At 39.4% G+C, this 25,769-nt stretch overlaps 1 protein-coding gene across 10 annotated transcripts in view; it reads right to left on the minus strand.

The window, feature by feature from the left end:
* The window catches only part of rps6ka1 (ribosomal protein S6 kinase a, polypeptide 1), a 50,884-nt gene that overhangs the window by 5,638 nt on the left and 19,477 nt on the right, over window positions 1-25,769 (minus strand). For 3 of the 10 annotated variants that reach the window (XM_032499646.1, XM_032499647.1, XM_032499651.1), the window contains exons 3-8: window positions 6,377-6,430; window positions 3,358-3,474; window positions 3,162-3,243; window positions 1,084-1,164; window positions 788-867; window positions 538-644 (exon numbers count right to left, since the gene is read on the minus strand). In XM_032499646.1, the coding sequence (XP_032355537.1) occupies window positions 538-644; window positions 788-867; window positions 1,084-1,164; window positions 3,162-3,243; window positions 3,358-3,474; window positions 6,377-6,430 (521 nt within the window). Of the gene's footprint in view, window positions 1-537; window positions 645-787; window positions 868-1,083; window positions 1,165-3,161; window positions 3,244-3,357; window positions 3,475-5,025; window positions 5,492-6,376; window positions 6,431-7,523; window positions 7,749-15,252; window positions 15,257-17,625; window positions 17,631-25,769 lie in introns of those variants that run through there. The other 7 variants (XM_032499648.1, XM_032499650.1, XM_032499652.1 and 4 more) reach the window with 5 other exon arrangements.

Raw genomic sequence — 25,769 nt, forward strand, 5'->3', positions numbered from 1 at the left:
AAAATTCCAAACACTGAATAAAAACAGCATCGCTGTTTCTCCAGGTTCTTGGTTATTGCATGATTTATTAAAACCCAAATAAAAGCCTCGTCCATGAGCACTGCAGCAGGGATAACAGCTTTTCATTAAGACTACAAGAACGTATGCATGTTTTTGTTTAGTATTGCCAGATCTATTTCCACAGCACTGGCGCATGGCCTGGCTACATTAATTATCTATTCTGGGATAGGGGAAAAAATACTCTGGCTTGTTTCCATTTTCTTTAAACCAATCAAAACTGTCTTGGGTGGTGCTAAGCCCCACATGCAGCAGCAGTGCACTTGAAAACTAGATAGCTTGGATAGCAGAAAGGGAGGGAGGCTTTATCTGAGCAATGTAAACATACATAAAAGTAGATTTGGCTTTGCAAATTTAAAACTGAGGAAGTTTGAGGAATTTTCTTACTTATGACATTCTAGCTTGTATACAGATGCTTTTAGATCCAAGAAGTATGGTTCATCAAATATGCATTTGTCCATTTATGCTTTGTGCTCTTACTTTTCAGGTTTGAGGTCCCTGTAAATGATGCCCAGGCCATGGAGGTGGTCCAGTCCTAATGCCAGCTCTGCTAGATAAAACTTCACATCCTCTTCTGTGAACATCACCTGGGAGGTATGAGACACAGAAACAAAAGGAATGAAACAATGAAGCAGAATAACATCACAAGAGCAAAACAATGGAGATCAAGTGAGATAAATTAATGGACTCTTTGGCCAGCAAAGCAATAAATCCAATGAATCACTCCCACCTCTTTAGAGAGCCGAGTGAAGAGATCACCTCCTCTGAGAAAGTCCAGGATCAAGTACAACTTCCCTTCAGTTTGGAATGCTACACAGACACAGACACAGACACAGACAGACACACACACAGACACAGACACAGACACACACACAAATCTAATTCAAGGGTAAATCAGGAAACATGACTGTGGAAAGTTTCTGGGATTCAAAGCAATAATACAGGAATAATATCAGTAGATCCAATAAAACTTGTTTGTCAGTTTGGGTAATAAAGGTTAATAAATAAATCTTCAGGCTGACTCACCATAGTGCAGTTTGACAACAAATGGGTGGTTGACGTCTGCCAGGATGTCTCTCTCCATCTTGGTTCTCACACGGTCTCTCACTGAAGAACAAATAATAGCCCAGAGTTTAGTGTGCATGTATAAATTATCAGTATTGAAAAGTAAAGTTGAAAAAGCCAGTCAGCCTAAAAAGATGGGGTTTCTAGTTTTTCTAGTTGGCTGCACAATAAAGGATCTTTATTTTGCTGATTTATAATCATAGAGGCTATCGGGCCATGCAGAGTTTCAGTGTGCGCTGACGTAATAGTGGGTAAAGTGAAACAAGTAGTAGCTCATGTCAACAAAAACAGAATTTGAAGATGAAAATGAAATCTGTACATCTGCACACTTAAAAGTAAACATCATTTTGGGGTAATGTGTGAACAAATCAGAAGCCCTGATGCTTTTAAGAGAACAAGACCACCCGTTTGCAAAAATAGAAAAACAAACCTGCAAGCTGTGGTAGAGTTACCACTGTTTGCTTACATACTTTGACTCTATGTATGAGTTGCAGGAAAAGATACACCCTTTTATATGAAACGGAGGGTACTGCCACTTCAAAACAGAATAAAATCACCACAAAATCCAAAGAGAAAGCTTTTTGAAACAACCCTACAGGAACTTGAAACTAAGAAAGGTGCAGCTCTAAAGAAGCAATGAATACAGGGTTGCAATGAATACAAATGTTTTTACCATCAATGTCAAAAAATAGTTAAACTTACTCATCGTAACTTTCTGGAGCCTAAGGTAAAATTGTTTTTTTCACGTGACTGCTCAAAAGTATTTAATTTACACAGAACAGTGAATGGTAGAAAGTCCTCACATTAAAGAAGCTGGTACAAGCGAGTGATTATCAAACTTGTTGTAATTATTTACTGTAGTGCTGAAAGTCTAGTCAGGAAACTAATCTACATTAGGCAGCATCACCTTTACAACAGGATGTGTCTAGGTGCAATGATGAATTGATTAGTTGTCAACTATTAAATCAAATCAAAGCAAGGCGATCCATGTTGATTTGAGCATTGAAGAAAAACAAATCAAGGGACATTTAGAATAGATAAGAAATGTGCAATTAAATGTTAATTTAATAGTTAACTATGATACTGTGATAAATCGCGATGAAATATTTTAATCATTTGACAGCACTAATAGAAAGGTTTTGTTTTAATTCCAAACAATGAATAAAAACAGCATCACTGTTTCTCCAGATTCTTGGTTATTGTATGATTTATTAGATCAACCCAAATAAAAGACTCGTCCATGAGCACTGCAGCAGGGATAACAAGCTTTTCATTAAGACTACAAGAACGTATGCATGTTTTTGATTAGTATTGCCAGATCTATTTCCACAGCGCTGTGTCAGCACTGGGGCATGGCCTGGCTACATTAATTATCTATTCTGAGATAGAGGAAAAAATACTCTGACTTGTTTCTATTTTCTTTAAACCAATCAAAACTGTCTTGGGTGCAGCAGCAGTGCACTGATTATCAAACTTGTTGTAGATTAATTTCCTGACTATAGACTTTTAGCACTACAGTAAATAATTACATGAGGCAGCATCCCCTTTACAACAGGATGTGTCTAGAGGTGCAATGATGAATCGATTAGTTGTCAACTATTACATTAATCCCCAACAATTTTCATAATTGATTAATCGGTTTGAGTCATTTTTTTATTAAAAGACTTCTGATTCCAGTTTGTTTAATGTGAATATTTTCAATTTTCTAGTTTCCTCTGTGACAGCAAATATCTTTGAGCTTTGAACAAAACAAGACAAGTCCTTTTGGGCTTTGGGAAACACTGATCCACATTTGACACCATGTTTTGACATTTATTTTAGATCACTAATCGATTCATTGAGAAAATAATCAACATATCAATCAACCTGGAAAAATAATCGTTATTTGCAGCCCTAGATGTCAGAGCAGCTGAGAGCAACTCTCTTGCATCTGGTGTTGTACTCTGTACAGCTGGGGGCAGGAAATTCAAACCTTTTTGGCGAGCCTTTAAACATGTCCTACTGTGATGACACCATTCAAGCACATCACAGTACTGTACCTTTGAGTGTGGCCTTCTTGAGGACCTTCATGGCATAGAGCTGGTTGGCATCGGGATGGGTCACCTTTCGCACCAGGAACACCTGAAATAAGCCCACCCAAAACACCCCAAACCCTGTTATTTCTGATTAGGGATTAAGAGCCTGTGAGATTAAAGAGCAATGTCAGACAAAGGAAGCAACAAAGACAGTGGTTACCTTGCCAAAGGATCCCTGTCCCAACACTTTGAGCAGTTCAAACTGAGAGGCATCAGCCTTCTCTGAGCCCTCCTTGACCACATGGGTAATGTTGATCTCCTTGATATCTCCATCTTCCTGAAGAGTGCAAAGCAGAGGGCAAAAGTATAATAAACCAGTCAGTAAACAATGAGCATAGTGTGTTTGTAAGGATTGTGTAAAGGGCAGAACATGTCAGATTATTTACTGTGCGAAAAGTAAAATTTGTGTGTCATCTGCATTAAATGACACTATATCAAAATAAAAATGCTTCAAAAAGAGGAAGTGCAGTCAAGAGTTAGATGTGTGTGTAAGAATAAGTGATAAGACCCTGTGGTTCTCGCCAATGTGTGTTTTTAAAGTAGTTTCTAGAAATGATGGCAATTGCAACATCAAGCAAGTGACAGTAAATCATCAAGGCACATTTCAACCAATGCAATGTGAAATGCCTCCAGTGTTGTTAATGTTACAACCACAAAAGACTTTTAAGACAACTTCTCAGGTTCTTTACAGGGTGGAGAGCTGGCCTTGCTGACAACTCCACCACATGAACAAACACTGATGACATGGTGTCAACCTCACCCACAACTCATCAACACCCTTCAGAAAAGCATCAAAACATCAAAAATAAGTCTCTTTCTAGAGACTGGCTTTTCAGTTTCACATTCTGTGACTACGACAAGGCAAAGTGCTAGTTACCTGCAGGGCTGTTCGGGAAACTTCTTTTATTTTTTTATTTATTTTTTTATTCTAAACTGGAGTTCACAGCTACTTGCATTTTAAAATGTGGGACTAAAAAGTAGGACATCTTGCCTGTTCTACACACTTTATCTCTTGTCCACTGCAGACACCACCAGATACAATGCACACCTTCATTATACATGGCAAATAATAGACAAAACATTGTAGTCAGTAGTGTACAGCATTTATCAAGTAAAAATACCACATATTTGCTACGCTACTGCTGGTTGTTCAAGTAAAACTTGTGATGGGCATTTGTCACTGTTTTTGATATTTTACTAAATTAAAACGACTACAGCTATTCAATTAGTTGACAGTAACTCAATTGACAACAATTTTGATTTAACAAGAAATAAATGGCAAACATTCTCTGGGTGTAGCTTCTCTGTGAACATATGCTGCTTTTCTCTATTTTTATACAATTGTTAATAGAATATTTTTTGTTTTGGACTGTTGAGTGGACAAAATGAGCAATTTGAAACATCATTTTGGCTTCTAGGAACATGTGATGGGCATAAGCCCTGTTTTCTGTCATTTTAAAGATAGAATTGATTAATTCACTGAAAATAAAATTACGAAAATACATGTCGGATCATCAAATACTGAAAAAAATCATTAGTTGCCACCCTAAACTAAATAATGTATATATTATCACAAAAAAAAGAAAGAAGTAGTAGTAATGAAGTTTCAACTATAAACAGCCAACACTACAGGCCACTAGCCTGGGACTTTATTTGACAACAGGAAACTAGAGCTGGTTGAACATGCAGGCTCTCAGCTGCACCTGGTTTCTAAACAACCACAGATAACAGCGAGCCTCTTCTGCATTTTTGCAGCGTTTATGAATCCCACTCTCAGGAGACTACTCAGAGCTAATCAAAATGTCAACATAAAGAAGTATCACGTTACCGTCCAGTGGTTCCTCGGCGCAGGTAAAGTGTCAGTGTTGTTGCCGGTTGCAGCTGTTGATCTGCAGTTGTTACCGTGCACAGGGCTGCCAGCCAAGGCTTTGTTTTTTTTGGACAGGTAGAGGGTCAGCAAGCGGCTGAGGGTGAACTTTCTCTTGTCCTTTTCCATCCTACCCATGTCCATAATCAGGTAAAGACTGTACTACCATACATAAAGCATCTCACCCCAAGCTCACGTTAGACTCATTTGAGCACTCATGTCAGAATTAGTTCTGTGGACATCAAGTAAATATGGAAAAATCTCTCAGACTCGTCCCTTTAGCTATTATCTCTGCTGGGGTCTTCTGCAAGAATTTTTATCTTCATTTTCTCTTCCATTATCTCTGCTGTCCCCCCCCTCTCAGTTGCTCTGATTAGCCCTGTGTGTCCTCAGTGACTGACTGCAGCTGAAGTGAACTGGAACCAAAGCGGGCAGGAAGGAAGAGCCGGCTCCAATTCTCACAGTCCTGCACCCAACAAGTCCCACACATACACACACATACGCACGCACACACATCTTTGGCTAAGAGAATGAGACACTGTTCAACTCCGAGAGAGAGACCTCAAGTTATGTTAACATCTGTATATAAACCTATATGTATGTATGTATGTATGTATGTATGTATGTATGTATGTATGTATATATATATATATATATATATATATATATATATATGAAACCCAACTCTGTTTACACTTCATTCTAGTTAATCTTTACTTATATGTATATGTTGTATGTATATACATTTTGTTTTTATTTTATACTTTCTTTGGCAATGTAAATGTATGTTTCCCAGAAAAGCCTCTTTGTAATGAAACTGAATCCAGAGAGAGGAGAGAGAGAGAGAAAGAGAGCTAAAGAGAGAGATGGATTGAAATTGGAAAAAATACAAACGAAAAAGAGAGGTGGAAATTGTGACAAAAAAAGTGTTTTTCTGCTGCCGTGATTGAAAATCCTACAACATGTCAATACATGTGTTTCTATGTGTTATCACTGTTTTGAGGGAGAGAGGACGGGCGGAGGAGGGCAGAGAGAGGATGAGGTGTCCTCTCTCAGTGCTAAGGCCTGCAGATGACAGAGATTTTCCGGTCTGTGGAAAGGCATGTCCCTCTCTTCCCTCTCATAATAGTCTATTCCTGCTTATCCTGTCTCTTAGAACAGCAATCTCCATCATTTATTGCTCATTGTGCCGTAAATACCTCTTCAACAAGAGAGAAAAGGCTGTAACACACCCATGAAAAATAAAGCACATGAGGAGCTGCAGATTGCTCGGATATAAAGTAGCTATACAGTAGGAGTGGTCAGAGCTTACCTGGACTTTAATATTGGCAAAGTCCCTCTCTATCCAGGTGATATGAGACACGTTCTGGGAGGGAGGATGGTTGTGTTGGAAGTTAACATCGGTTACAGAGAACATACTTGCATTGAGTAAATTGGAATACAAAGGAAATACAGATAATGCAAATGTACTGGACATGAATGGATAAGTATTCTTGCACGTGCAACAAATCACACAGGTCACTAAACACACTCAGACATAGAAATGGTAAGAAAAGGAAAGGTTGGTTGCCACATTAGTGACAGGAAACTTTTCTTCCCTCCTAGTTCTCACTTCCTCTTTTCGTGAACTGATCTTGCTTACTTCCTGCTCAATGATTTAAACATGTTTCTGCTAACAGCGGGGAGCTCGGTTTCCTGGTATAACCGCTGCTCAAAGACATTTTAATGTTATCAAACTTATCTGACTAATCACACATGAAGGTGCTGGCATTATCTAGAATGTAAAGTATTCAGCGTGTGCAGACATTTGGGTGTCTTCTGTTTTGGCCTTTCACCATAGCAAATTCCATGTAGTTCCACTACTGTGGCAATGAACTGCTTTCAGATTCTAATTTAATGGGGTCATTGAACATAGTGCACATGGTCTCTAGACCATGTAAAACTAAAATAGAACACTTATTGTTTAAGATTTTAAATAGCCTTGGCACATCAAGATGTTAAACTGTTTCAATTTAAATGTGTTGTTGACTATTTAGTGCAACAATGCACAGGCTGAACGCATCCTGTAACGTGCTGAAACAGAAAGCGTGTTCCTGCATTAGCACTGCGTTGAAAATCGATTGCACACAAAGTTGATGTTTCAATGAACCAGAAAAGTTAAGTATTTACGAGGGGGTTTAGGGTGAGAGGAGGTGGAAGATAAACACGTCTTCCTGGGTTTCCTTGCATTTCAAGCTGAGAAGATGGCATCACATCATGACATCCGCCCTCAACAAAGGAAACTTTTACCTCTCCTCCTAAAATACCACACAGCTGCCAGAAGCTGAAGTCCCCAGCCCTAACACAACCATCACCCTGGCACCACCTACACTCACAGAAACGCTCACCCTTTTGACTGGAGGTTAATGACAGACTAAAAAAACAAACAAACAAACTTCATGTATTAAATAGCCACTTGCCTCTTGTGTGCGAGTTTTGGTGCGGAATAGGAGCCTCCACATGTCCAGATATTTCCATGTCACTATAGTGTCAGTGAATGTCTGACACTCACAGTCTTACAAATACACAGCCTCTGTGTCAGAGGTGGTATTGCATACACTTTCTGTATGCAATACCACAATGACACACACACACACACACACACACACACACACACACACACACACACACACACACACACACACACACACACACACACACACACACACACACACACACACACACACACACACACACACACACACACACACACACACACACACACACACACACACACACACACACAAAGTGAAGTTATAAAAATGGATATGAGCAGCAGACTGATTTGCTCAGGATAGAGGGGGAGAAAATGGTTCCAGAGCTGCAGGAAGTGGCTCTTAGGAAGCATTTTCTGATTGGGGAAGAAAAATAGCAGATGCAGGGAGTGGTAGGGTGACAAAGGAAGAGACAAGAGAGAACATACACTATCGAAGGAGCACAGAGCAAGTCTACTCAACTGCTTTACACACTTTGATACGAGGTTCAACAAAACAGAGAATTAATTTGCATAATTAAGCACTCAGTCTGATTACTAAAGCCTCTGTTGGCAAGCACAGGGTTCTCAGAGATGGGAGAAAATTGATAGCATGCTAATGCATGCTTGTCAAGAATCAGAGAGATTTTTAAGAAAATTACAATACTGTTTGAATTTGTATTTTCCTTTGGAGTCTTACCTGGCTAAACTAAAGGCGTCTGATGTAATTAGATTCAGCACTTGCACGTTCAATAACTTGTTACTTTCTGAGAGATAGAAAGCAAATGCACTTTGTGTCGGAGACAGAAGTGGTGTAATGGTCTTTGATAAACACAAGGGGCCAGTGCAAGTCTACAGCCAGGCCAGCACTCCAAAAAAGAGTGCCAAGAGAGAGGAGCTTTAGCCAAGTAAGGGCATGTTCACATTGTTAGCTCATGCCTCCTCCAGATAATGCTGGATCTGACAATAATTACAGCAAGGGAGACAAAAAGTGGGGTCGAGGGGGAGTGATGGGATGTTACAGAGGCTTGCCTGCTGCTTAAAAACTGTCCAATCACAGCAGCAAAGAGCACACAGGTTTAAGCCCTGCAACAGCCATGCCTTGTCAAAACGTAGAGAAGAAGTGCATACAGGCAATGAGCAAGTTGAAAAACAAAAGACAATTTGAGTATTTGTCTCGCTGTAGCCTCGCCTCTTTCCTGGAAAATGGAGCAGCACCTGCACGTTTTCAAATGAACGACAGCTCTGATTGTTGGAACGGAGGAGGAGAAAAAGTGAAAAATCTTGAAAGTCTAAAGTGGGAGACACCTTAAATGACTTGTGTACATGAAGGGAGATAGAGTAGTCCAAACATCCATCCATCCATCCATCCATCCATCCATGCTTCAGTCTCTTACTATTACTATGAAAACAAATATCCTGCACTAGACCTTGTCTGCCTGAGCACACAAACAAACAAACAAAAAATACACAGCATAGGTACTCTGCAGTACTATTTTGACTATGACTAGAAACTTGTAGGCTGCATGTCAAAAATGTTTTAGGTATCACTTTCTATTAAAAACACCCCTTATAAAACATTTATAGGTTTTAACTATTAGCTTAATTTTAATGATGAAAAAAATAATGTATCATCATCATCACACTAATTCTTTAGGCTCTCATTTTGGCATTTTTTTGCCAGGTACTCTTTCCGTATGAAGAAAAATGAGTGAACAACTGAATGAGCAAATCCCATTGCATTATTGTGGTATTACTACCAGCAGCAGCAACGTTTTGTCTGACCAAATTGTTACCAAAATTAAAAATTGAATCTACTCCTCTTCCCACGTACTTCCACGACTAATTTCTTCTTGTTCTAGCGTTTTTTTTGTTCTTCTTCTTCTATGGTACATAGTTGCCCAACTTCATGTAATTGGTCCAAAAGTCTGAACCATCCAAAAAGTGTTTTCATACTACAAACAAACCAAACCATTGTTCAGTTTGTTGCAGACCAAGACCACCTCTTTTGATCGGACCAAAATTTAGTCTTTTGATCCAGACCGGGGTCCGAGGAACCTTCCTCACCTGCGATTTTGGTTTGGACCAAACTAAAAAAGTCCAAAAGTCCGGACCAAAGGAGGTAGGTGTGAAAATGCCCTTAGGCAGGCAGGATGAGAACAGAAATATGTATTTATACACTGTATGAAAAATATAAAGTTCAAGTTCAGGCTGGTTAAGAACAAAGAAACAAGCAGCCCGGCAAAGACTTAGTCGTATTCCTTCCCTACTTTTAACGTGAGTATCTTGGTTTTTGCCAGTGCTGTTATCCTGCAGAAAGATGAGAAATGAGCTTCATCTAGAGTACATTATTTTAAAATAGTAGACTAAGAAACAGATTGTGTGTGTGTCATATGTATGAGCAATCCTTGACATTCATGACATCTGATGATGATAGTTTTTGTGGAATCAGTTCTCCCTTTAGCGCATTACATCCTAACAGAAAAACAGAGATAGGTTCTGTAGACATAGAAGAAAAAAATGAAAAGGTCATTAGGTTTAGTGAGTGGTTTATGAATAGTCACAGGATGTCTGTCACCGATAACATGTTTTGATCCTTGACCACTTGGTAGAGGGTAACACACACACACACACACACACACACACACACACACACACACACACACACACACACACACACACACACACACACACACACACACACACACACACACACACACACACACACACACACACACACACACACACACACACACACACACACACACACACAAACAAACCAGTTGATCACAAAAAAATTACAGAAACTACTACAACACGAGCCTTGCAATACACTGCACCAAATGACATCATTGAATAACATGTTTAATGAGCAAGTAGTCTCGACTGGCATAGATGCTCGTATTATATTAAATGCCTTAGACAAGTTAAAGGTACATGTTACAGGATTAGCACAAATGCTACAGGAAATCCTGTGTTGGCATCCGTACTATTATTATCCCCAGCAAGGATAGCAGTAAGATGATAGGCAGTTCAGCGCTGGGCCAGATGACATGAGGCCATGACGGCCTTGTGGAATATCCACAGATGGTCAATTAATAAAATAAAGAGGGACAGAAATGGCAGGAGGGAATACGAGAGAACAAAAGAGAGGGATAGAGAGATAAGTGGGAGTGATAGATGAGACAGAGGAAGAGAAGAGTGGGTGCTGGTAATATAAACAATGAGGTCATCAGAGTTAAAGCTATGCTGGCTGAGTGCAGTGAAAATGTGTTCACCATGCATAGAATACAGAGCAACACCTGCATATACACACAGAGTACATCGCATGAGCATTTTTTTTTTTTATCATTCATTTTTAATTTCTTTTACAGCATGTAACTGTTCCCACTACATAGTTCAAACTCTTCACACCAGCCAGAGCAGCCTAAAATAGTAGCTTCATATCCCAGTCAATACTTCCTGCTTCTTCCCTCTAGTGGTTCTCATCTTTCCTTAAATATCAACCTAACATCTTGCCAAAAGACACACATTCAAAACACACACAGGCATACATACAAACAATGGTGTAGGCATCATTACTGAACCTGTCTTAAACACTATTCATAACCTTGTGCTATATATATATATATATATATATATATAGTAATATATGAACTCCTCTGCCTGCAACTCTTGAGATGAAAACTTTTGTGGGAAATAATTAACCAGCCTGGCAGTGCCACCCAGGCAGCCACACCTTCATTCTTCTCTAATGAGGCCAGATACGTGTCTACTAACTCTTCCTATTGTTTGTAACACTTCACTATAATGTATGGCCATGTCAGGCCAGAAAAAAATATCTGGCTCTTTAGCTGCTTAATGCTCCACTACGTTCACCAGCTAGTTGTTTAACTTTGTCCGTCTGATGTCTGGTGCTAGGCATATAACTTATTAAAATGGGATTACTCAAACTTTTTATTCGAAAACAGCTGCCTGATGTGGCTGGACAGTGTGTGGCTTCAACTAATAAAAACTAAATGCAATATTATAATAGAATGCAGAAAGACATAAGAAGCTTGAGGTTGGGGCTTAATTGAGTTTAGAATTAAAAAAGTGAACGAAGACGACTTGTCTACTTGCCGAAACTGCTAGAAAATATGACAGATGGGGTCAGCACAGATGAAATTTAATTTAAGCATTTGGCTGGTGAAAACTTGGAACCCTACCCTTACCAATGTCAGAATATGTTAAATCAGTGTAAATAAAAGTCTTCCTGAAGAGTAAATTAATTTAAAAAGTTGACATTCAGGTCAGTTTTATACAGAGATGCCAAAAAAGCAATGTCAAATGTAGGGATAGACAGATTTTTATCAACTCATTTGTACCAAAATACGTTATTGTGATTTGTGTGCAAAAACATTGATTCACATTTGTGTTGCAATTCAAGCTCTACAGATTAAAAATTGATTCATAGAATTTCAAAAATCGATTAATATTTTTTTTGTAGTGCCATCTATAGTATCCCATTGGAAAAGTAACTACATTTACTGCACATACTGTGAATCGTTTGAATCGAAGATCAATTTTGCATCAAATCTTGAGCCTAAAAATCAATATCGAATTGTGACATTTTCTGAATCGTGCACCTCTAGTAATTTTGCATTTTCTGTTCTGCATATGACACTTCTGCCATGGCAACAAAGGTCAAAGGGTATGATGCTCCTGGGGCAAACACTTTGCAAACACAAATTCAATAACCTGTTAAGATAAAACCATCCAATGGAAATATAAAAACAAGTGCAGCAGAGGTTTTACTTAATCAAGAAGGGCAGAGCAGAGATAATAAACACCATCCACATCCATATTAATGAGAACTATAAAGGATGATAGGAACTGGTTGGAACATTTGCCTTAATTGACCCTGAGAGGGAGAAGCGTGAAACTATGGCAACTGTGTACTGTCTCTGTATCCCAGCATCCTCTTTGTAAAACGAGAGTTTTATGAGAAACAAGGCCATAACACAGGAAACATTTTTGGATGATGCTTCCAGGTAACATTTGCCAGCCTCCATCTTCACAAAAAGAGCCATGTTGTGCCTTTATACTCCAACCAGATTCCTCTCCAAACCATCCATGCTGCATGAGAATGAATTTGTCTACAGTCACTTTATATTGTGATGGCCTTTAAAGGCTGGGAATGTAGCTTGTGACTCTAATATCAGAGACCTTTCGGAACACACACACACACACACACACACACACACACACACACACACACACACACACACGTTGATTAATGGGGCTGACTCTCTGACAGAGTAACCCTGTGTAATCATTATTTTTGTGTGTGTGTGTGTGTGTGTGTGTGTGTGTGTGTGTGTGTGTGTGTGTGTGTGTGTGTGTGTGTGTGTGTGTGTGTTTCAAGCCAAACTGATGTATGAATGTAAATCCCTCCTGATGGTGTTTTCTGTGTATATGCGTATATCCTCCTGGCGGCACAAGTCACAATCAGGACTTAGCGACGGCAAGGCACAGTAACCATGACAACTAGGCCCATAGCAGCCATGAAGGATGGAGGAAGGGATGAAGTGAATGGATGGATCTAAAGTCTGAGGGGCAGCTGGTTCAAGTGTAGTAGATTTTTAGTCTAAGATAAGTCTAATTTTTGTAATTTGATCCATCAATCAAACTAGTACAAGAAAATTGTTGTCGCTGAGTTAAGTGTGGGGATCTGGGTAAACATATACGTAATCATTTTTGATAAGGATCCTCTAAATTTGTTTTTTTAGACACTTGTGACCTAGATACATATTGAGTGGAGCATTTAAAATTAAAGTTGTCAATGCTCTCTGGTAGACACTATGTATTGCCGTCCTTGTTTCTAAACTTGCTTATCAGGTCGGGCTCTTCAGGGAATGTGTCGTTCCAACAGAAGAAGAATCATGAGCGGACAATCACAGGTTTTTAATCAAATTCTCAGGTTAGCCAAACTTCTAGTGAAAAAAATCTGAATAATGTATAACTTCATTAACTATTTGTGCTGCATCTTCCCTCATCACTCCCCATCATGCGACCAACAACAAGATGCTGATTTTGAAATCAAGTAGTTTGTCAGTAGATGAGGTAATCAGTACATCCTCCCCCAATTAGTTACTCGATCTGCATTTTGTGAAAGTGAGATTTTCTTGGGAGGAGATAGAGCATATCTAAAATTACATTGATCTTTACTTGTTAAATAAAAATAAAATCCAAACATCAGTATTGAAGCCACAAGAACAGTAAAAACAGTCAATGGAACAATGGTTGTGATTAATAAATTAAACTGTTGGCTTGTTTAAGCCAGTGGGATTGTCTCACTGCTGGTGAACCAATGTTAACTGTACAATGTAACTGATAGGAATTATGGCTAAAACTGTAAAAAAATGACTTGAATAAACCCAAATCTTCTTTTAATGATCGCTTATAGCAAATTGAATCTTTTGAAATGTTCTGAAAAACTCTTGATGGAGAGAAAAGATAGTTTAACAGCATCCCATGATAACAGAGAACAGTTAGGTGAACTATCTAGCTGATGGGCCAGAGGAGGGAGGAACAGAGGTTATATTGTATACAATAGAATCCAAAGATTTAGAGCCCGCTTCTAGCGCAGAGGCAGGCTGGGTAATTGGACTGTAAACCATCCCCCTGGGGGTGTGTGTGTGTGTGTGTGTGTGTGTGTGTGTGTGTGTGTGTGTACCAGCACCCAAGCCACCGAAAATGCTGCTGCCATTAACATCAGTTTCTGTTGATGATAAACTCCGACAACTGGATACCCGCTTGACAGGTGCTTTTATCAATCGCTACCAACCCCACAAACACACTACAAAATTCACTGAAACATCACTAATCATCATTGATTTACTTCTCACACACACACACACACACACACACACACACACACACACACACACACACACACACACACACACACACACACACACACACACACACACACACACACACACACACACACACACACACACACACACACACACAATTTGCTTTTGCATTTCTATCCATCCATCTTCGTCTGCTTATCCGGTATCGGGTCGCGGGGGCAGCAGCTCCAGCAGGGGACCCCAAACTTCCCTTTCCCGAGCCACACTAACCAGCTCCAACTGGTGGATCCCGAAGCGTTCCCAGGCCAGGTTGGAGTTCTCTCTCCACCTAGTCCTAGGTCTTCCCTGAGGCCTCTTCCCAGCTGGACGTGCCTGGGCACCTCCCCAGGAGGCATCCTTACCAGATGCCCAAACCACCTCAACTGGCTACTTTCAACACAAAAGGAAACATATCTAGAGATGCTCCCTGACTCACACACTTGATAAAGCGTGAATGATGATGTGTGTCTGCACCTTTTTGCTTGCGTGTGTCCGCATGTGGATAAGCATAGGTAATAGATTGCTTTTTATTGTAACCAGAAGATTGTGTGTTGGAGCAAAGTCTGTTTGTCTTGCGTAATGAAGTTGATTTTCCATTCCATACTCTTGTGAACTGACTAACTTGCCACGTAGGAGCAGGAACATCAAGAGTTGTTTATGCATACATAGCTTATAAGCCAAACGCATATCAGACTATTCACTGAAAGCTATTGATTTGTTGAATGGCATTCAATCAAGAATCCCTGTGTCAAACATCTTTTTTGCTAAACGTTTGACCTTGCTGAAAAAAATAACATTCAGGATGCGACAAAAGGCTGAGTTGATTTAAGGCTCTCGCCTTTGAGTGACTACACTTCACAGAAAGGCCGAAAAGTTTGACTCAAAAACTTTGCAAGAACAAAAGCCAACAGGATGGAACGGGGTAGAACAGCCAAGGACACCTGCTCAACAAATCGTTACATAACCAGGCTTTATCTGGACTATAAGGCATGATGATGTATTAGACTATAAGGAGCAGTGCTGAGAAGAATGATGGAAGATAAGAGGGGAGAGGAAGAGAAGAAGAGGATGCTCTACTGGAATGTACAGAATAAGATTATTAAAGGGGCAGTGAGAAGGAGACCATGTAAGAGGGCATCTTCAAGCCTCAGTGCCTTTTCTCATTAAGGAGGTGTGTGTGTGTGTGTGTGTGTGTTTTAATATTTCAGCACATATTCTATCTGCCTTTTGTGCTCTCACATACACACACTTCTCGAAAACAGTACACTTTCTATTGCGTGATTGAATAATGTGAAGTGTTTCCTTTATAATAAAGGACACACACACACACACACAAAATGATAGTGTGTTTAAAAAAGTGAAAATGCTCAAAATCCTTAGAATAGCTTTCAATTCCGTAATATCAATGCATTGGGAACACTGCCTATTCAATTCCAAATCAAATCACAACATGACCACAATTGATCATGTTTGTGTTATACCTTTACAGAAAGTGAAGAAAAAGAAATATTAGGCTTCAAAAAAAGTATTTGCGTGTGTGTGTGTATGTGTGTGTGTGTGTGTGTGTGTCCATGTGAGTTGCGTATATGTTTGCATCATCAGGGTTCCCTCCCTGTTCTGATCTACAGCGCTGCTGGAACACCAGAGCCCACTTTGACAAAATCCAGAGGCTGTTTCCACTTGTTTTATCGTCTGATCTAACACAAATTATAGCCAATAAATGGCAGGTCTGCTTGTTCCTCGTGAGCCTGCTCCCGGAATAATCAAATGAGCCAGACATCACTACGTTCAAAACTGACAAAAACAATCCCATTATCAAGTGTGATGTAAGTAGATGAGAGACATAGACGAGGAAAATAATGCCAAAACCGATAGAGAGTACGCAAAAGGAAAGACACTAACAGTGGACGTGTTTAGGGCAAGTGTCAACACTCACGTCGGTAGCCTCATAATGTTACGTCTTCATGATCCCATTGTAGACATGATGTAATTGAAATGACAAGGGACTGCTATAAGGCAAGCTGTTATGACACAGTAATTTGATAATCTACAAAGCTATAAATAAATAAAGAGATACATTTATGACTGCAACTTATTTTGAGATTATTCTGTTGATTGTTTTCTTTATTAATAATTTTGTTTGTCAAATAGTGGAAAATCCCTATTGCAACTTCCAAGAGGCCGAGGTGAAGTCTTCAAATTTAATGTTTTATTCTATTAACAATCCAAAACCCAAATCAATTAACTTTACTACTATCATTAAGGAAAAAGAAAGCAGCAAATATTTGGCATTTTTTACTCAAGCTTTTGATCCATTATGAAATTAGGTGCAGATTAATTTTATGACTAACGACTAATCCTTTCATGTCTTATTAGTACACATAAACACCAATATTACCAAAGGAGTGTTTTTGTTTTGTTTAAGAACACATACAAATGTATTTAAGTCATACAGAAAAGGAGAAAAAAAAATCTGAAAAACATTTATAAAATAGTAAAGCAACCAAATATGTATCAACAAAGGAACAGGAACATGTACATGTATTTACACGATATACAGGAACAAAACATGTATTTTCTACCATAGACTATAGAGTACTGTTCACGTGTTATAAACGACTTTTTAAGGATTCTTCAGGCACAGTGAAAATTGCAGTTTTTCATGCTGTACTAAAAAGGTTTTGTTTAGCAACATTCATGCAAATATGAAGGAATATATTTTAAATTCGGAAGTGCTAATGAACACAAATTCTTCTTCAACACTTGACAATCTCTCAAAACTAATGGAAAAAACATTTTTATAAAATAAACATCTGGGTTTCTATTAAAGGTCTTTCACTGCCTTTCAGTAAACAAAATACAAATATGATCTTGATAACTGAGTGGACAATCATGTTGCCACTAAATCACATTTCAGACCAGAGCTATCCAATGCCAATGACTTCAGAGGCTTTTCCACAGTTAAATGTCTTCTGCTGCCGCACAGCAAGGAGGACTGTAATTAACTTCAGGAGAGGCAATACACTTGAGATAAACAGAACCCCTCTGTGCAACACATCCCTCTGCAATGGCGATGTTTTCAGAGAAAACGCACATTTTGGTTGGTTGAAATTTTACGGGCGAGCCTACATCAATTCTATTGTCACCAACACAGCAGGGGTCTACATGATTACACGGTTATACAAGTTTATACCGGTTGCTGATGTTCAAGGAAAGAAAAACTCTTCTTGCAATTAAACAAAAGAAGCCCTCAATGCACATATTAGATAGGAATGGCCTCAACCTATCCGTCTTTTATTGTAATAGGTTGCTTGTTTTGAAAGAAGGGACACTTCCATTCCTGGCTCTGCCTCTCAAAGCCTTGAGCTGCTTTTATTAACACACACACGCACGCACACAAAACATAATATCTTTAATTTCAGACAACTTTGAGGATGTAGCTCTCTTGTGCAGCACAGAAATTTGCAGAACATCGCTGACAAGTATCAAAGCTTTTCACTCCAAATTACTATTAGAGTGTGTTCTAGTGTTCATGTTTCTAACTAAATGTATGTAATTAATATGCAGTTTATTTGCTCTCCTCTCAAGCAGAAAGTGACACACAAGTGTGATTATGAATTGCTCTCAGAGTAATTCCCTTCTCTTTTTATCACAACTCTTGAAAGAAAGTACCTTCTTTAAAGAAAAATGGGAGTTTATTTTTGTGGTTTAAGACAACCCAAAACTTAAAACAAAAAAGGTAAAGGTCAAAGCCCTTAAAATAAATATTAAAGCAGTTATCACACTGCAGTATCTACATCTGATTTTAATTAGTCATGGACCAAAACGTTTTAACTCCTATAAGCTAGGTAGCAGCCGGAAAATGCAAGCCCTCCAATGACACTTCCAAGTCATGCTATTGCTTCAAAATCATTTCACAAATACCTCATAGTTATAACTCCAACTAAAATAAGTGGAGTTGTTTTTGCAAGGGCCAATATATTTCCTGTGGTGTCATAAATCAAAGATAATCAATTAACTGAACTGGCACGGCTTTCTACGTCACTAGCTGAGACGAGGTGGCTAACCGTAGCACATGCTTGTGCTAGCATGCTAGCTCGTTCTCAATGGCAAAACACTGCCACACACTAGTTCACCATAATCTACAAAAGAACTACTTCCATGTCCCTATTGTGCAGGTGTTCCACAAGTGCATCCCAGCTAATTGTGCCTTGTAGACCAACGTTATCTAGCTGATGTGATCTTACCTAGCAACTGCGCATTTGCGACTCCCAACAAAGATAGTAAAGAAGTGAGATGTCTCACTCTGTAGCTAAAACAGAGATCTAAACACACAGGGTAAAAACAGGATCTGCAGCAATGTGCGGTACAACAAAAATTTGGTGTTTTTTGAAAATAAAACCATGTAAACTTATTCTGGTACAACCTCAAAATACAATTATGAACTTGAAAATGAGCATAATATGGGCACTTTAAAAATGTTTTGTCTTCTTATGTATTGCTTGTTCTTTATACTGTTTGTTGGTCTTATTTTGAACAATTTTATTCTTTTTAAATACTTATTATGTAGCTGTGCATTAAGTAATAAAATACTGGCTGCTTAGTATCGTTCTGGGACCTTGCCAATCCAACATGACTGACAGCATAAAGTCTTTAGGGACTGTATTGATTTTCCTTCCCAAAAAAGAAGCAGAGAAGAACGCAGTATGAGGTTTCCAATCTCAATGTAATCTCTGGCCTGCTGTTTAAAGGCATCACTATAATTTGTTTTGTGAGGCAAAGGTTTGTCATCCTACCCTCTTCTAGAGGCAAAAAAATACTACTACTGGGAATTCTTTCTTCTCCAACAACCCTCAGGATGTTCTCTTTGGTGTTCTTTCACTTTCTTAATCCAGCCTGATCCGACCCAAAAACTCATGTGCCTTCAAGCAGCATTGGAGTCTACCAACTTGTAGTCTCTCCGGCAACTTTGCTCATATTGTGACAAAAAGGCTGATTTCCAAGGCTCTGTAAAATGACCAACAAAGAGGTAAAGGCAAAAAGGAGATCTATCAGTCCCTCTGATAGGACCAATCTTATTTTGAGTTGCTTAATGTGCACAGTTTTTCTGACTAGCCTAATTTCAGTATAACTATTTATCGTATGTCCACTGGTAGATGATGGGCTGTAATGACGGTTAATTGTTGGCTTGTGCACACGCACAGCTTTGCAATGGGGGTGGAACACAGCCGGAACACCATGTGAGCAGGGTTTTATTATTCTGATAAAATCCTGTGAAGGCATAATGACTATTGAATGCATCCACACAGTTATTCTTGAATCGTCAGCATTTTATATATCCTGCTCATGAGAGACTGGCATTGGTAATACAATACTTACTACACCATCTTAATAATAAATAAGATCTCTCTCTTCACTTTGATCGAAGCAGTGACTTTAATCTCTAAATCTAATTTCATAATCCTCCCAACACAAAATAACCAAATGCCATATTCTTAAAACATTTAAGACCAATAATTGTGATTTAAATTAGGCTGTGCAAGCTTCCCCATGGGTATAACTTTTATGAGCTCTCTGCTCATTACTGTGATGGCTAACTAGTTAATCACACCCAGGAAATGAAAATAGGTGCTGAGATATGAAGGGGAATAATGCAGAAGAGGAAAAGGAGACAAGAAAAAATAGTGGGTCATAGGGGGGCTGTAAGGAGCAATACGCTCTGTCAACTTCAGCACATAATGCTGCTCAATAGTCATTTCAGAGGACTGGAAACTGTGTGAGTCATGTTAGAACAGGAAGACAGTATAATGCATCTAGGAGTGAGAAATGATGAGCAGTCCAACAGAAACAAACAAACATTCATACATTGTGTGTGTGTGTGTGTGTGTGTGTGTGTGTGTGTGTGTGTGTGTGTGTGTGTGTGTGTGGGCTGAAGTGTCCTGTCACAGTGTGAACCAAGAAAATGTTCTCAAACTACTGATTGATGTAGTGACAGAGCTGTCAGAGAAACAATGCTATAAAAACACAAACCCTACAGCTCACACCCTGGTTCCTATTCTTACTTGCTGTCAGGGTGTGTTTGTGTGTATGCATGTGTGCATGCTGGAACCACATCTGTCATGGGCACATCCAAAGTCACCTCTGAGTTTGTGCCACAGTGCTGCTGACATCCGCACTTACCCCTATTAAAATGTAAAAGATGACAACCAAACGCACATTACTGGGGAAAATGCGCACACGCACAGACACACAGACACACAGACACACAGACACACAGACACACAGACACACAGCTGCAACATTTTAGGTTTTCTTTTGGCGACAGGAAGAATAAACTGAGGACATGGCATATTTGAATCCATGCACATTTTTTTTACAAGTTCGACTGAGTTTAGGAAACACATGCACCTAGTGACACATACACACACAAAACACCCATCGTGTATGCACTGACAAGACTATAATACATTAAGTGCATGTTGCAGGCTACATCCTGAAGGCCAACGTTTAGTCAGTCACAGCTCTATTCTCTAAACATTCAACCCCTCTCCCACATTAGCCCCTCCCTCTATCCCTGCAGTGGAATGTGAAGTGTTTAGCTCAGTCGAGCTCCAAGGCATGTCCAAACCTTGTTAATACAGGCCTGTGCTCACTGGGACTCACCACCAAGCAGATGCTGGCATAATGGATTACACCCCTGGCAAGATTTCTCACTCTTTTGCAAGATGGTGGTTGGTTTTTCTAAGAAGGGTTTGACACTTTCCAGCTCTGAAAACAGTTGATGATGCTGTGCAGAGCAGGAAGGCGAGACACAACGCAGCACAGGATTGAGCTTGAAGTACAGCTCAACAGCCGTCCTCTGTCTGGATCATCATTCCTTCCATAAAGTTTTATTGTATTTATTTAACCTTTAATACGTTTGGTAAGATCCTTTGGGCATGTGTACCCTTTTTCAGCAACATCCTGTTGCAAGGTTATTCAGTTATGCACATTCACACCTCAGAGCCACCTTGTGCAGACCCATATCTTTTATTCATGATCACCTACTGGACAATTATTATTATTAGAGGTTAAGTCATTCGTGCATTGATGTTTCATCGTTTTGAGGAAAGAGGAAGGGGATTGAAAAGGAGATGTTGAGAAAGAGCTGAAGTCATATTTGCTGTCAAAATATTCTGAAATCTAGATATATTGAAGTAAACCAATCCAAGATCACAGGTCTGGTGGTGATATCAGCATAGTATTTGCAAACAGCTATTGGCATTCATTGGAACTTGGCAAACAGGAGCAGCAGATGGTTGAGGAGTATTACCACATTCAGATAACGTCAGGTTATTTATTAAACACCAGAAAAGTGAAGTATGTGTCCCATTCTGCAATCTTTAGCTATCTGGCCCTCCACATAGGCGGACAAAAACATGGAAGAGTTGATGCAACACAACAACATTCTGGTGTGAATATCAGCTTCAGTCGGAGCTTAGGGCAAAAGCCAGCTCCACAGTAAAACTGGCCTATGCACAGCCGTCACATAAATCATACTATTATTCAGCGAAACCAAAAGGGGTCAAGGAATTGGAGCGATTTAAAAACGATAGGATGCATCTCATCAAGAGGTAAAATGCAAACAGGCCCTGCAGGGATGCAAGCCAAGAGAAAAGGAGGCAGCTGGAGGAAAAGAGTAAGAGAAAAGCAACTAAAAAGGCAGAAAAGAACCAATTCTGCTTCTTTCTGCTGCCCTCAGGCCATTTCAGGAGAGTTCAGTGAATTTACCAGATTGAAAGCCCACAAAGAGCAATACTTGTCAGTATGCTTACTAAGAAGATTTCTCTCCATAACAGATACACACAGAGAGGAAAGATGTGAAGAAACTAGCAGGAACTAAACGCCACATGAGAAGACTTCCCTATAAGAAGGAATTTTGGAAAATAAACTTATTGCCTTTCTTGCTAAAAGACAGAGACAGAGAGAGACAGAGAGAGAGAAAGAGGATTGATACCACAAATAAAAAGCTAGCAGTCAGTAAGCTTAGCTTAGCATAAAGACTGGAAAAGGGGAAACAGCTAGCCTGGTTCTGTCTAAAGATAACACAATATGCCACACCCGACACAAAAACTAAAGCGTAAATGCAAAGATGTGGTTTTACGGTGAGTTATTTATTGGATGGGCTAGCTTTTTGTCCTTGTTTCCAGCCTTTATGCTAAGCTAAGCTAACCCTCTGCAGGCTGTTGCTTCATATTCAGTGTAGAAATATAAGAGTGGTATCAATCTTCACATCACAAGTTAATGTTTTGCTTTACGAAATACATAATATACACAGGAAATATTTAGAATTGAATGAGGGATGGGAAATTAACAAGCTTTGGCTTCGTCCCGCTCCTTTTTGGACAGATTGAACATATTTGTAACACTTTATAGATATTGTTTTTCCTATTGGTCTTTTGCTACGCACTTATTGTGTTTTTACATTTTACTATTATTATTATTATTATTATTATTATTATTTCTTTAGTTCAAAATAAAAATAAATAAAAAAAAGAAAGTGTGTATTTCCAAGACTGTCACACTATTTCGTTTAACACAAATGTCAAAACAAATGTACTGTCTTTCACTGTCTTTTTTTAAAATTTGCTGTTGAATGAAAATAGACTTAAATAGCTTTGTCCCTCATTCCTTCTTTTTTTCCTTTTTCCTTTCTTCACCAGCTTCTCTAAAACACCAGTTTGTAAATTATTGTCTTCCACATTTCCAACAACTTTCTACTGTCTTCATTAGTGTAAATGGCGGTGATGTAGCAACCAAAACTATTCATGAAGAGGGAGGGAGCTTTGCTTCCCAAATGCCAGCGCATTGAACAGAGGTAGGAACCGGAAGTTCTCGCAGCACCTTCCACAGCAGTGGTGTGCAGGGTTAACTTCCCACCAACATCATCTCTAAACTCATCTTAAAAGAGGATGGTAAAATTGGTGCCAAATGACCCTTGAAACACTCCAAAACCTTCAACAAGAGGTGCAGGATACACAACTAATCACTGCAGCACTCAGATTGTACACCAGTGTGTTACATCACCCTGACAGTCTTCTGTATATAGTCTTAACTCTGTCCAGTATTTAAAGATTATACACAGTCTGATAATGTAAGTAACTGGAGATGAGGGCTGAGTGATTTTCTTCTATGTAATATGTACGTGCATGTATTTAGAGAGAAGTTGGGGGAAGGTGGGTAATACCACATGAATCAAATGCAAGGTCATGTTTGTACAAGAAAGCAAGGGCAGTTGCTATGCCAACAACATGCATGTGCACACAGAGAGGCTTATAGTTACACAAACGGATGCCGCGAGGCTCTGCAGAATGACTTGCCAGCCCTGCAGCGCACTACGGTAGCCCAGAGGTCAAAAAGATCATCATGTAAGCTACAATCCCTGCCTTCACACTGCCACCACTGGTAAATATTTAATCAGTTCTGGAAACACTCAACACCAAGGCCTCCTTCTGATTGACACACATGAACCGAAAGGCAAAGATGAACTGCCATGTGGAAGCCTGTGGTTTGTGATCTGAGGATGTACTGTAAACATTACAGATTAGCAAGATCATAGGATCACAATTCACAGAGAGCAACATGAGGGCATCTGCTTCACACACATTTTTCCAAGAGACCCAGAGTGGGTGTCTGGGTCTCCTGTGTGCTGAATTATTTTGCAACTTCCTCCTTTTTGCTACCCTGGCATGTCAAGTCTTTCTTCAGTCACAAAGCTCTGAACTGTTTGACTGTGTTTGTGTGCACTGACGGACTGACGGAAGAACTATGCAGGAGTGTTCTACCAATCACTCTCCTCTCTCTGCACACTTCTACTGCAGTCCTCCTTTGCCGTTTGCTCCCCCATCCATTCCCTCTCATCTCATGCTCTTGACAACTCCCTCACTCCCGTCTCCCCCTCCACTGTGTCCTCTCTTCACTCGGCCCGTAAACAAATACCACTCGCTCAGCACCTAGCCGCAGTAAAAAGTCATTACCTACATTAGGGAGTCCAAAAAATGTCAGACACCAATGGTAAAGGCATTACCTCGTTCTACTTTTGCCCTCAGGTTTGGTAGGTGGGAGTTTATACTGAAGTGGGAATCACAGCAGCAGAAATAAGACCCAAAAGGGGGGTGACCCGCACACAACACACACACACACACACAACCACACACAACACACACACAACACACCACACACCACACACAACCCAACACACACACACACACACACACACACACACACACACACACACACACACACACACACACACACACACACACACACACACACACACACACACACACACACACACACACACCACACACACACACACACACAACACACCCACCCAACACATTCTTGTTACGTCTGGTCTTTATCCACATGCAATGATAATGCTGGCATACTTATATGCCTGTCTTCTTCCTGTGACATTACATGGGGTACGTAAACGCAGCATGCAAGGGCATTTCAGGGACAAAGATTTTTTTGTACTGTATTTGTGAAACAAGCTTTTTGATTTACTTTGGGAAATAAGGGTTTTGCTTCACAATTGTTGGACAATCTATAGACAATTAACAAGAAAATAAACATTGATCGACAATAAAAATGATTGTTCTTGCAGCCCTACTCACTCCAATGGTCCATTTAGCTGTTCTGAAGCTTTCAATCGTATCTTCATAAACAGAATGAATTTGCCCAACTACTATGGAATTATGCATGACTATTTTTTTAGAGTATTTTAAGGACCTAAAAATTATATATTACGTTTTATACTTAACCCAATCATGCATCCTAAATATGGCCACTTCAAAGACAAAAAAGCTTAAAAGTTGATTAAGTTTAATTACATTTACCTAATGTAGACTTGAACGGTAACCATAAGTGTGTAGTATCCTTTTTAAATCAATAGTTGCAGAAGAATATATCAAAAACATCCAAAGAAATGTTTCAAAACCACTTCAGCAAGATTATCCATATCATCCATCTATATGCTCAGTTTGTCCCAAAGCTTCACATTTTTCCCAAAACATGACTATGTTGTAATCCTTGTGCACAACCATTCTGAGCCAAAATCTCAACAAGACACTGACATCCCATTTTGCTACATCCAATGACATAGTTTCTCATTAATGTCTTGGTTTGGTCCTTCAACATTATCCTGTTAATGACACCACAATGGGTCTAATGGCTGCCTTGTAAGGTTGGGCGGTAATACGGTATTCTGTGGCGTCTTTAAAATGGCAACGGTATCAGTTTTAATACCGTCA

This window comes from Etheostoma spectabile, chromosome 20 (genome assembly GCF_008692095.1).
Source record: "Etheostoma spectabile isolate EspeVRDwgs_2016 chromosome 20, UIUC_Espe_1.0, whole genome shotgun sequence".
Taxonomy (NCBI): Eukaryota; Metazoa; Chordata; class Actinopteri; order Perciformes; family Percidae; genus Etheostoma; species Etheostoma spectabile.